Source organism: Penaeus japonicus, unplaced genomic scaffold (genome assembly GCF_977035675.1).
Source record: "Penaeus japonicus unplaced genomic scaffold, GWHDUDI00000001_assembly GWHDUDI00000001, whole genome shotgun sequence".
Taxonomy (NCBI): domain Eukaryota; kingdom Metazoa; phylum Arthropoda; class Malacostraca; order Decapoda; family Penaeidae; genus Penaeus; species Penaeus japonicus.
The window spans coordinates 29,952,436-29,964,935 of record NW_028234403.1 but is presented as its reverse complement, the minus strand read 5'-3'; the positions used below and the strand labels follow the sequence as shown (position 1 = coordinate 29,964,935).

General features: G+C 33.1%; 1 protein-coding gene across 1 annotated transcript in view; it reads left to right on the top strand.

Moving 5' to 3' along the window:
- Positions 1-2,739: 2,739 nt before the first annotated feature.
- Sirt7 (sirtuin 7) overlaps positions 2,740-12,500 on the top strand; it is a 10,633-nt gene continuing 872 nt past the window's right edge. The window contains exons 1-9 of the mRNA XM_043021781.2: positions 2,740-2,890; positions 4,689-4,786; positions 5,560-5,650; positions 5,806-5,930; positions 6,181-6,352; positions 8,188-8,288; positions 8,460-8,595; positions 9,906-10,026; positions 10,471-12,500. The exon at positions 10,471-12,500 is cut by the window's right edge and continues 872 nt beyond it. Of these exons, the coding sequence (XP_042877715.2) occupies positions 2,768-2,890; positions 4,689-4,786; positions 5,560-5,650; positions 5,806-5,930; positions 6,181-6,352; positions 8,188-8,288; positions 8,460-8,595; positions 9,906-10,026; positions 10,471-12,500 (2,997 nt within the window). The 5' untranslated portion in view covers positions 2,740-2,767. The remainder of the gene's footprint in view (positions 2,891-4,688; positions 4,787-5,559; positions 5,651-5,805; positions 5,931-6,180; positions 6,353-8,187; positions 8,289-8,459; positions 8,596-9,905; positions 10,027-10,470) is intronic.

Sequence of the window (12,500 nt, the reverse complement as noted above, 5' to 3'; positions counted from 1 at the left end):
AACTAATAATAATGATAATGATAATGCTAAAGATTATTATAATTTTTATTGGTATTCTTTTCATTATCGGTATTATCATTATCATTGTTATCATTATCATCATTATTATGGTTACTATTGTTATCATCATTATTACCAATATTATCATAAAGATTATCATCATCATTAACATCATGATAATTACTGTTACTGTTTTTGTTACTATCACTATCATAAAGCTTATCAACTTTACCTTTACTATTATTCTCATTGTCCTCCTCATTATTATTGCTTTCATTATCATTATTATCATCATCATTATTATCAATACCATTAGTAGTATCATTACTATTGCTATAATCATTATTGTTTTGTATTATCGTTATTATTATCATTATTATTATTATTATTATTATTATTATTATTATTATTATCATTATTATGGTGATGATGATAATCACCATCATCATGATCATGATCATTATCATCACCATCATCATGATCATTATCATCACCATCATCATTATCATCACTATTATTATCATCGTTAACACAAGTATTATCATTACTATTGTTATAATAATTATATTTTTAACATTATCATTATCATCATTATCATTACTGTTATTACAAGTAATACAACCACCACCACAACCACTACTACTATCATTACTATTTTTATCGTCATCATTACACTTATTATCATTATCATCATTATTTCCAATGATGATGTTCTTATAGATTTTTGCTGATAGGCCAATTGAAGACTCCTTGTTATGCACACAAGAATAAAAAAAAAATAAAAAAACAACCAAACCAGCCCCAACAACCTATTATGTTAGAAATCGATATTTTCTCTTTTCTAAATCTTATCTAAATGGCGGACGAATACACAGCTAGAAACACATATATATATATTGTTAATGATGCTGTTATTATATATATATATATAATATTTTATTATATATATATATATATATATATATATATATATGTATGTGTGTGTGTGTATTTGTATTGTGTGTATATATATATATATATATATTAATATATATATATATATATATATATATATATATAGTATATATATATGTGTGTGTGTATGTGTATATATATATATATATATATATATATATATATATATATATATATATATGTATGTATATATTTTTATTTTTTTTTTCGTTTGGTAGAAGTGGAGACATGATCGTTGTTATTGCCATTATTGATATTAATATTATCATTGTCATTATCATGGATATCATTATTGTTATCGGTATAGTTTCTTTCACCATCATCATATCATCATCATTATTGTTATCATTATCATATTAGATAATAATGTTGTCATTGTTATTATGGATATTATTATCATTATTACCTGAATGATCATTAATATTTTCTTTACCAAGCTATTACTATCATGATTGTCATCTTATTGTAATTATCCTTATTGATATCATTAACATTGTTATTATTATCATTACTATTATTATGACGATTATAATTCTTATCATGGTCGTTATCAAAATAGTAATCCTTAATGTTATTAGTGTTATTATCATTTTCACCGTTGTCATTATGATCATCAACATTATTAGTAGTTATCATTATTGTTTTTGTTTATTATTGTTATAATCATCATTATGGATTATTATGATAATCATTATTATTGTTATTATTATCATCATTATCACATTAAGTAGTAGTATCACTATTGTTTTATTACTGTCATCATGATTATTATCATACTCATTATTACCATTATCATTATCATTAATATCATTATCATTATTATCGTTATCTTTTTCATTATTTATATTTTCATTATAATTATTATTACTGTTTCTATCATTATCACTATTGTTATCATTATTATAACATTTATCAATATTATTACTGAGTGGCATTATCATTATCTTATTATGATTATTGACGCGGACCTTCATTTCCATCAGCGGTCTCAAATAGTCAGAATTTTAATATGATAACTCTATCTGTTGCATATAGTTGCAAGTCCTTTGTATTTGGGTTTCTATAAAGCAGCAAGACAGCATGTCTCATATATATCAACAAGAATATTACAAACCAATAAGCTCTTTCATGGTACCAACCACACCGTAACAGGTTCATTTCTATCTTTACCAATATATCCACAAACAACCATTTTATACCAGTTTCCACATTGTTACCAGTCATTAAGTCCCTTCTATTTCTACTAGCATTATCACACAGCAACCAGTTAACAGGTTCGCCTTATTTTGTGCTGAAATTTCCCCACACGTAACGTGTCACCTGATCCTATCAGTTCTACCGTAGTCTCACTCCGACCTTTGCGTATATTTCTATAAGCAATTCTATATAACAATCGGCTAATTGATCTCTCACTAGACCCTTATCTTATAACAATTTCTACATAAGTAGTAGTTGATCCTCTCGATTCTACCGTAGTCTATCCTTGGCCCTTGCTTCTTTTTCTACTAACATTTTCATATAGTCGCTAACAGACCCCTTATTACACACCAAAATTTCCACATAAGTCATCGCAGATCTCGTCACTTCTGCCTTGGTTTCTCCATTCGGCCTTTGCTTCTACTTTTTCCAGCATTTCCATATATCCGTCAGCCAGCAGGTCCCCTCATCTTATTCCAGAGTGCCGAGTAGCAAGTGACCGCAACTCCCTTCACTTTTACCATAGTCCACCCTGAGCCCTCGCGCCCTCCATTCAGAAATCCCCGTTTTCTGTAGAAGGTCCGTTGACTCCTCGCCAGAGTTCGGACGATCGTCAATGTTTGTAAACACCGCGATGGAGGAAGGGGAGATCGCCGCGCCGGCCGAACCTGCCAGGAGAAAGGCTGCTACTACTGCCTCGCTCAATATCAGCAAGAAAAATGCCACTCGTTTGAAGAGAGTAGGTGTTCATGGAGGGATCGGTCACATTTTACCGGGCGTTGATGGGAAATGGGGGCTGGAATCGGGATAAGAGTCTTGGCGACGGCCTGGATGGAGAGGGTGCCAGCCAGCCAGGTGTCAGACGCCCACGGGCTTTGTTAGGACTCTCTGAACGATGAACGATAAAGAGAAGCTTCCTCACATGCTGGGGTGGCTTGGGATGGCATTTTCTTGCTAAAGAGGCGAACTCGCCTTACGGAAAGAGGGGAAAAGTTGGTTTTGGCTGTGAGAAAGGAGCGTTAATGGGTTCGTAAGTGATGGCTGTATTTTATGACCCTAGTTCTTCTGGCGGAGACTTTCGAGTTTTTTTGTGTATTTATGTATATTTATGTCATGGGAGTTGCTTTTTCATGCTCAGAATACTTGTTTTCAGTAAGGGAAAGTGTTATCAGAGAGCGAATAACTGGTAAAATGTGTCGGGTTGATTTGATACATATTGCATGTGATGATCCATAAAAGAAAAACTTCCAATACATAAGTGTTTTTCGGTTTTCTTGATGAACGATGGACAACGGAATCCATATATTATTCCTAATTACTTTCTTCATTTGTGTTCTTCATATTAGTTTACATCAAAATTAGTTATAAGAAATGCAAACTAAATTTCAAATTTCATTGTGAGAGATTCTAGAAATTGATGTTGTGTAGTTAAATCTAAACATGTAGTGATTTAGGAAATGTATAATTCTATAAGGAATCTCTTCATGTTTCTGTATTTAAGGAAGTGAATAAAAAAGAACCTATAAGAACCTGGTTAGTCCAGGCTCATTTATTACTTTACGATGATGATTATGCAATCAGTACTATTATTTCTAGTACAAATGATGATAATAGGAATGATATTATTAATGATAATACTAATATTGATGTTATTTTTAATTATGATAGATATAGTTATGCTTGTGATATATATGGTAATGACTATATAATAACTTTAGAATTCTGTGGCAGTTATTTTTACATTTACCAGTATTAGAGTGCCATTGTATTATTTATTATATTATTTATGATAAAACATATAATGCATAGAGTGAGTGTCATTGAAAATAATTTTTTTAGTATATATATATATATATATATATATATATATATATATATATATATATATATATATATATATATGTATATGTATGTATAATGTATAATGTATATTATAATGTATATTGTATAATGTATATATATAATATATATGTATATATATATATATATATATATATATATATATATATATATATATAATATATATATAATATGTATGTATAATGTATAATGTATATTATATAATGTATATTGTATAATGATATATATATGTATAATATATATATAATATATATATATATATATATATAATATATATATATATATATATTTACTTCACACATACATACATACATATATACATACATATATACATATATACATATATACATACATACAATACATACATACATACATACCTACATATATATACATATATACATATATACATATATACATACATACATACATACATACATACATACATACATACATACATACATACATACATATATACCTATAATATATAATATATATAATATATATGATATATATATATATATATATAATACATATATATACATATATGCATATATATATATATATATAGATATATATATATATATATATATATATATATAGATATATATATATATATATATATGACTTATAAACATTTAGATATTAATTACTCCTGTTCATCCATATTTCATTTCCAGGTATCATCCATACTGAGGAAAAAGCATGACACACTCACTCCAGAAGAGAGAAGAATTCTTGAGGAGAATTCTGAATTGGTTGAACAGTTTTATAAGAGGTAAGTAGTAAAGATCTTAAAGACATTATCTGTGGTAGCTCACATCTTTCACATATGTTTCTTTTTGTTAGTAGAAACTGGATTGGATTTATTTGTGTATGCTTATGTAGTTCTTATATATGTTGTGCTTCTGCATTGAAATTAGGAGCTTTAGTAATACCTTTCATACATATTTTAGTTTCAAGATTGTATTACTTTTTAGATTTTCTAAAAATGCTTTGGTGTTTAATATTCCTGATTTTTTAAGGAGGCTCCTGTAGCATGAAATGAGACTTTTGTACCTTCCACACTTTTTTATCTTTATCCTTTTTCAGAATTGTCAGTCACTCCACAGTTTGTGTCCCATACTTGTAGATTATTGTTACACAAGTAAATTTTATCTTGTCCATCACAACTCAGTCATCTGCAGAACATCAGTTTGATATAGCCTTAATAAATGTTTGTGATGTTCATTTACGATGATGTGAAAAGGCATTTGATGTATGGCTATTTACAGATCAGAATTTTTTATTTTTGATATTTTCAATTCTTGCCATTGATACATGAGGAATGGGGTAGAGCAATACTTGTAAATCATTCGTTTTTTCAAAGAAATGGAAGGAGAACTATGACATAAAGATCCTTTCAGAGGACTAGATCAGAGCTGCTTATATTGCAAATTCATTGTAATCCTCTTGGTCTTTTATATATAAAAAATAAAAGTAGTAACTCATGTACATGATATATATTGAAGCCGCATATATTTTACCAGTGTCTATTTTTGATGTGTTCAGGCGAGAGAGACGGGCAGTTTGGCAGTCAAGGAAAACGGAGCAGGAAGATTCACCAGAGTTATTGGAAGCCAAGTGTGAACAACTTGCACAGGTATGAATGTTGCTTTCTTGGTTTTTAGAAAGGGGAGAGTTAATAGTAAATATATGTCAACTGAAACTATGATTTATAATCACAATATTAGCTACTTGTAATTGATTTATTACAAATAGTTGTGTGGTGCTATTTTTACTTGTTTCTGCTTGCAGGCTATTCATGATGCTGAATTCCTGGTTGTGTACACTGGGGCAGGCATTTCAACTGCTGCCTCCATACCAGACTATAGAGGCCCTAATGGTATTTGGACAATGTTGCAGAAAGGGTTAGATATTGGGTAAGTCATTTATTATGTACAGATTTTAGACATGGAACTCCTTTTTTTTAATTCATTACAATTTAATCACTTTGCTGTTATAGAGAACAATTTTGTTCAAGTTATGTATGTAAATAGATTTGATAAGGAATAAGGATCACTTTTATTCACAAATATTAAGGTTGCCTTTTTGCTTTTGGAGTCCAAGGAGATAAAAGCTCTTGTTCATTATATTGTTAATATTTGTAGCATAGGAAACCTTTTTCTCCAGGCACCATGACCTCTCTGCAGCTGAGCCTACTCTAACACACATGGCACTTTCTGCACTTTATCACCAAAACATTGTGAGACATGTAGTTTCCCAAAATTGTGATGGCCTTCACCTCCGCTCTGGCCTTCCCAAGACTGCAATGTCTGAAGTTCACGGCAACATGTATATTGAGGTAAGGAAGTGAGGGATGTCAGTTGGCTTCATGATTTTCAAATCACATTATTTTTATTTTTTGTTTGTTTTGTTTTTCCATTTAGTTGAGGGAAGGAAAAGATAGATTGCAGTCTGTTCCATTATCTTTGTGTTAGGAAGAGTACAGCATTAATTTGGAGCAGGAATGAAAAGATTAGAAACTGTTCCATGGAGATAATGTCAGTAATAGAGAAGAATTAGACTCAGCGCTTGCATCAGATTCGCTCCAAAGTACTGTCAGACTGCAGCTTTTTTTATGTTATTTTTTTTAGCTTTTCTGATCTCTTAGATTTCTGATTTGTACCAGGTCACATAGGATTCAAGCTCTTGATTATTTTTTTTTTACCTAGCCTATCCTTTTATGTTTGATAATTGATATCTTCCTATATATATATGTATATATATTTTAATTTCTATTTTTCAGTTAGATTTTTTTCTGTCTTGCAACAAATAAAATGTTTATTAAGTATCTGTAAAACCTTATAGCTTTTTATGATATATTCTTTAGATGTTATGTATAAATGTGCACAGTAGACCTTTTCTCTCTTTCTCTCTTTCTCTTTCTTTCTCTTTCTTTCTCTTTCTTTCTCTTTCTTTCTCTCTCACTCTCTCTCTCTCTCTCTCTCTCTCTCTCTCTCTCTCTCTCTCTCTCTCTCTCTCTCTCTCTCTCTCTCTCTCTCTCTCTCTCTCTCTCTCTCTCTCTCTCTCTCTCTCTCTCTCTCTCTCTCTCTCTCTCTCTCTCTCTCTCTCTCTTTCTTTCTCCCTTTCTCCCTTTCTCCCTTTCATAAGTGGTTAGACAAGATCACAGAGCCTAGTATTCTTTTATTTCTTAACCCTTTTGCACCCTTTTGACGTGCTGAAACGTTAGCAATAGATTGATAGATTATTCTTAAATGTAATCATTTTTGATAATTTCTTAGACTCTGCTACTTTAGTTTAGGTGTTTGAGTGTCAAAAAATGAGATATATTGTAAAAAAAAATGTCACAGAAAACTACGTGATATTAATGACATCAGGGTAATTTCTGGTTCTTGATCAGTTGAATAAAAGTCATAAGAGTCAAAAAACTATTGTAAAGTCAAATGTGGTTGGCATAGAAATAAAATTAAGAAAATATTACTAATGCAATACTACTTCTAATTTGTTGATTACCTGTGATATCACGTTAGGTCACATCACGAGGTACATGTACATACTCATATGTACATGTATGATTATTTATATTGTTCTTTTTTTCATTTTGGTAAAAAAAATATTAAGTATGAAACATATTTTTTCATGCCCCACTAAGAGATTGCTTCCACTTTCCTTGGTATTTTCACATAGAAGTGAAGAATATAGGCAAAGTTCAATGAAAGGCATTACTGTAATGTGTTTTTCAACTAAAATAACTCCTTTGAACATGGCAATAGTTTTACGTGCCTTTACATTGTAAACACATTCATGAAAACTATAAGAATAGGGTTGGTGAAAAATACTCTTGAGAGGTATAGCATAGCCCTGCACAGCAGGAAAACATCCTGGCATGAAGCAACGCATGCTTATTATCTTCCTGGCGTAAGTGGGAGTAGGTGAAAATACGTCCCGTCATGAATGGGTTAAAGACTAGATACCCTGTACTGATAGCCAAATGTTACAATGTAATCTTTTTCACAATTAGTTTGGTTGATTTTCTATTGATGCATTTAAAAAAATAATTTACCCACAAGGTACATAAATCAATATCTTTAAAATACTAGAATACTATTTAATGCTAAAATAGTATTTTTCACAACTGTGTGATATTGTACGTTTCCATTCTGCCTTTTCTTTCAGGTTTGTAAGCACTGTGTACCAGCACGGGAATATGTAAGAACATTTGACGTCACCGAGAGAACTTCTATCTATAAACACACCACTGGGCGCCGCTGTTACAGGTATGTAGGTTTGCACTTCAGAATCTTTTTATCAGAAACTCTGATATTGTTATTAATTTATAGGACTTAAACTCAAAAGAACTCCCATTTTCAAAGAGTTTAACAACTTGAATATAATAATTGAAATGATATTCATTGCACTGTATTGTAAACAGGATACATGTTTTACAGATGTGGTGAGCCGCTGATAGATACAATTGTACATTTTGGAGAGAGGGGAAAACTGCGATGGCCCCTCAATTGGCAAGGGGCATGCCAGGCTGCCAATGCTTGTGATACAATTCTCTGCTTAGGTTCAAGTTTAAAGGTATGATTACCATTGAAGTGCTTATTGCAAAATTTAGTGTTTTACAGTTGCTTCAATTTTTTTTAATGCCTTCATGTCTAGAGGAGCAACATTCACAAGTTAGTAATTGTGATATTTAGGAATGCAGCTTTATTATCATCTTTTCATTAAGAAGATTGGCTACCTTTAGTTTTGCAATCCCATTAACCCATGGTGGACGGAGGATAGATTCGATTGCCATCTCCAGGATGGGTTTTATTGCAGAGCGAGGCAGCTTCACACAACATACTTTGACTTTTCTCACCCTCTTTCAGTCACTCATAGTAAAACTAGAGCCTTTTTTGTGTTATATTTTTTGTATAAGTTTTTTATTGTGCTCAGGGGCTTATACGTGCCATATGACAAGCTCTAGTAATACTGCAGTTGACTAAAATTTTGACTAAAATTGTAGTATAGGATTCATATCATTATTTTCTTTATACCCAGTGTGATAGAAAAGTGTATTTGTGTTCTGTCATGATTAAATACAAAATCTATAACCATCTACAATGAAGATAACATGAATTGGTATGGAATATAAAGGAAACATGTGCTAATGTTGTGAGTGCCACAGTAAAAGGCATCCCTATTGCCACAGGAGCACATTTTAAACACTGGGCATAGTTAGAGTCAACTTCCTCTTCTCATTCTGAATGCACATCCTTCATCTGTGGTACTTTAGAGCAAGAGGTTGGTAACTTGCTGTGTGCCACCACTCTATAAAGATAGTGCTTGTTAGAGACTGTGGATGAGTGGCATTCAAGGCTCTCTCTCCTGCTGGTGCTAGAAGAAAGTGGTGCCAACTAGGTATTGGATATTAGGTTTGGTTACTATTACAGCAATTATGGTAATTATGACTGTAATTGTCATCATCACTCACTCCTTACTTATAGCACGATAAAATATCATGTATGTCATGATGCCTGTTGTCAGGCCAAAGCTCCTGTATCATGTATGTCTTGACACCCGTCTATAATGGGTTAATGTGTACCGTAATATATAAAAGATATAATCTACATAAGTATCATTTTAAGCAACATTAACCCATTCATGCCTGGGCCGGGGTTTTTGAACGCATAAGCCTGATGCCTCGGGATTCTTGGGCATGCTAGCCGCGAGCCTGGGCTGTCCGCTCGCTCACCCCGAGCGCTGGCCTTGACCAAACATCATGTTGCCGGCGTCTGACCCAAAAATCACGAAACGTGTCAGCACATCAACCAGCACGAATGGGTTAAAAATGTATAGGACATTTTCTTTTATAGTACTTTCTGAAGTAAAATATACATTTACAGGTCTTAAAAAAGTACCCTTGGCTTTGGCAAATGGACCGACCGCCCAAAAAACGACCACAACTTTACATTGTTAATTTACAGTGGACACCAAAAGATAAGGATGCAACCCTGAAGATTAATGGTTGGTGATATTTTTTGTTGTTGTGTAATGGTAAATAAATTGATATTTTCTTAGCAATAAGATTTTTATTTTGGAAATGGTAATTCTGAAAGTACACTCACATTCTCACTCACTTGTACACCTTTGCACTCATCCAATCATATATTCTAAATTCATTAATTCACTGCAGACTTTCCACTCGATTGCCTGCATTTGTTTTCACTGTTGCCAGATATTACTGTCCCTGTGATGAGCAAGGGATGGGGGATTGGGTCACCCATAACTTTTTTCCTGCTTATACAGCCATACTCAGGGCTGACTCAGGTTCCATGTGGGTTGAATTATCATTACTAAATACACGCTTTAGTGCTTGCACTGTCCCTTTTCTCTGTCGCTCATTAGTTGCTTTTAAACCTCTAAATGTTCTTTGGATAGAGTGATAATACTAATTACTTCATTTTTCAGGAAAATGTGATGTTGTGATGGCTTTAGTAATGAAGGCCATGGGGTATGAACTACCGTACTATTCTCGGGCAAGTGACCCAATTTTTCACCTGTCTACCCCTCTTCATCCTGGAGAATACTCTACCACCACACGGCCACATCTCCAACCCCCAATGGAAGATGAGGAGGAATCTGCTGCCATGAAAAAGGAGGAGGGAGGCTCTGCATCTGACTCTGATGTGAGATGGGAAAAGGAGGGGAAAGAAGAGGCAAAGAAGAGGAGAATTCAAATGGAGGACAATGAACACTTACATGACAAAGACACCAAAAGCGACATTAAAAATGAAAGTGAGACCAAATTTGATATCAAGACAGTGAATGGCATAACCTCTGCTTGGGATATAAAAGCAGCTCATCTGAGCGAGAGTGAAGATTCATTGCTACAAGAAAAGTTTAAATGCAACTCTTTTCTTCTTTGTGATGACAGTCTTATCAAAAGAGAAGATGACATAGAGCACAAAATAAAAGATGAAGATGCAAGTGAAACGAAAGTTTGGGTTGGTGATACGAATAGCGAGTGTGAACAATTTGTTAGAGACAATTCACTGATCAGTGGGTCTTTGGGGGAGGAAGAGTTGAAAAGTGAACCAATGGAAGATGATGAGATGAGAAATGAATCCATGGAAGAAGAACCAAAGAGTGAGCCTTTAGAGGAAGAGGATGAGGATACCAGAAATGGACCATCAGATGAAGAGGAAGTGAAAAGTGAACCTTTAGAGGAGGAACTGAAAAGTGATGGCTTAGACAGTGATGAAGAATCTCAGCTGTCAGATGTGGAATCCTGTACTTGGATGAGTGAAAACCTGAATGAAAATTTCTTGAACACAAATGTAAATTCCTTGAAAAGCAGTGAAAGTTCATGCTCTGAGTCTGATGTAAGTGAGAAGGCAGAATGTGAGAAAGGGATTGAGAGTGAGTCGCCTGTGAGAAAATGCAATAACATAGATTATTTCAAACTTGCCTATTCATCAACCAATGTTAAGATGGCTAAGCATGGACAGGCTCTCTTAAAACAAAATGATTTCTATGGAACAGGTCTTTGTATTAGATCCTTAGGGGAAAGTCAAATAACTAGTGGAAAGGATATGCGAGTGAAAGGTGGAAACAATGGGATCAGAACAAATGTTTATATCGATACAGATAAAGTGTCTGTTAGTGAGCAATGTCAAGAAAGTGTGACAGGTCAGTGCAGCAATACAGAGCAACCTGTTGATAATGCAGATAGAGACAGTCCAAACATCTACCATAACCCTGCCTCAGCAACTGATACTAAAATGTCTAGTCTTCCTAACTGCCATGATTCTCCTTCCATAATATCCATGTGTTCAAGTGACTGTAGTGATAAGGTAATGGTTCCTAATTCTCTGGTAGAAATGGGAGAAAGCAACTTAGTAGTTCAGAGAGAAGTTTTAACTTCTAGCACTTTAAAGGAAAATCTGGACTTTCAGCTGAAACAGACATATGACAGAGAACTTTCACTTGTGGTTCCTCAGTTTCATAGCAGTGTATTACCAGTGGAGAGAGAAAGTGTTGTAAAATCAGAAGAAGCTGGAGTAAATGCTCATTCTCCAGAAGATATAAATCCAATTGTTTCCAATGCCTCAACTGTTGGATATAGTCAAAATGGCTCAATAGTGGCTGATGGCAGTTTTTTACTTAGGACACACATTGTTGATGGCATAATCAGAACAGCCTGTGTTGAAACACTTGCAGAAAATGAATCAGAATGTAAAGAGGAAATCCCTGTGACCTGTGATGTATCTCAGGAATCTTATCCTAGAACTTGTGAGGATCAAACTCAACTAATGAACAATACAGAGGTAAAATGTTCGGTTGAATCCTCAGAGAGTGAGGAGCTGAAGTCAATATGGTATCAGAGCTTCTGTGGAACCAGTAGTAATAATATGATGGGTGGAACCAAAAAGGAAGAAAGAAAGGGCGCTAATAAAAACAATCACCAAAGTTCAGAAAAATCAAGTTCAGTAATTCTC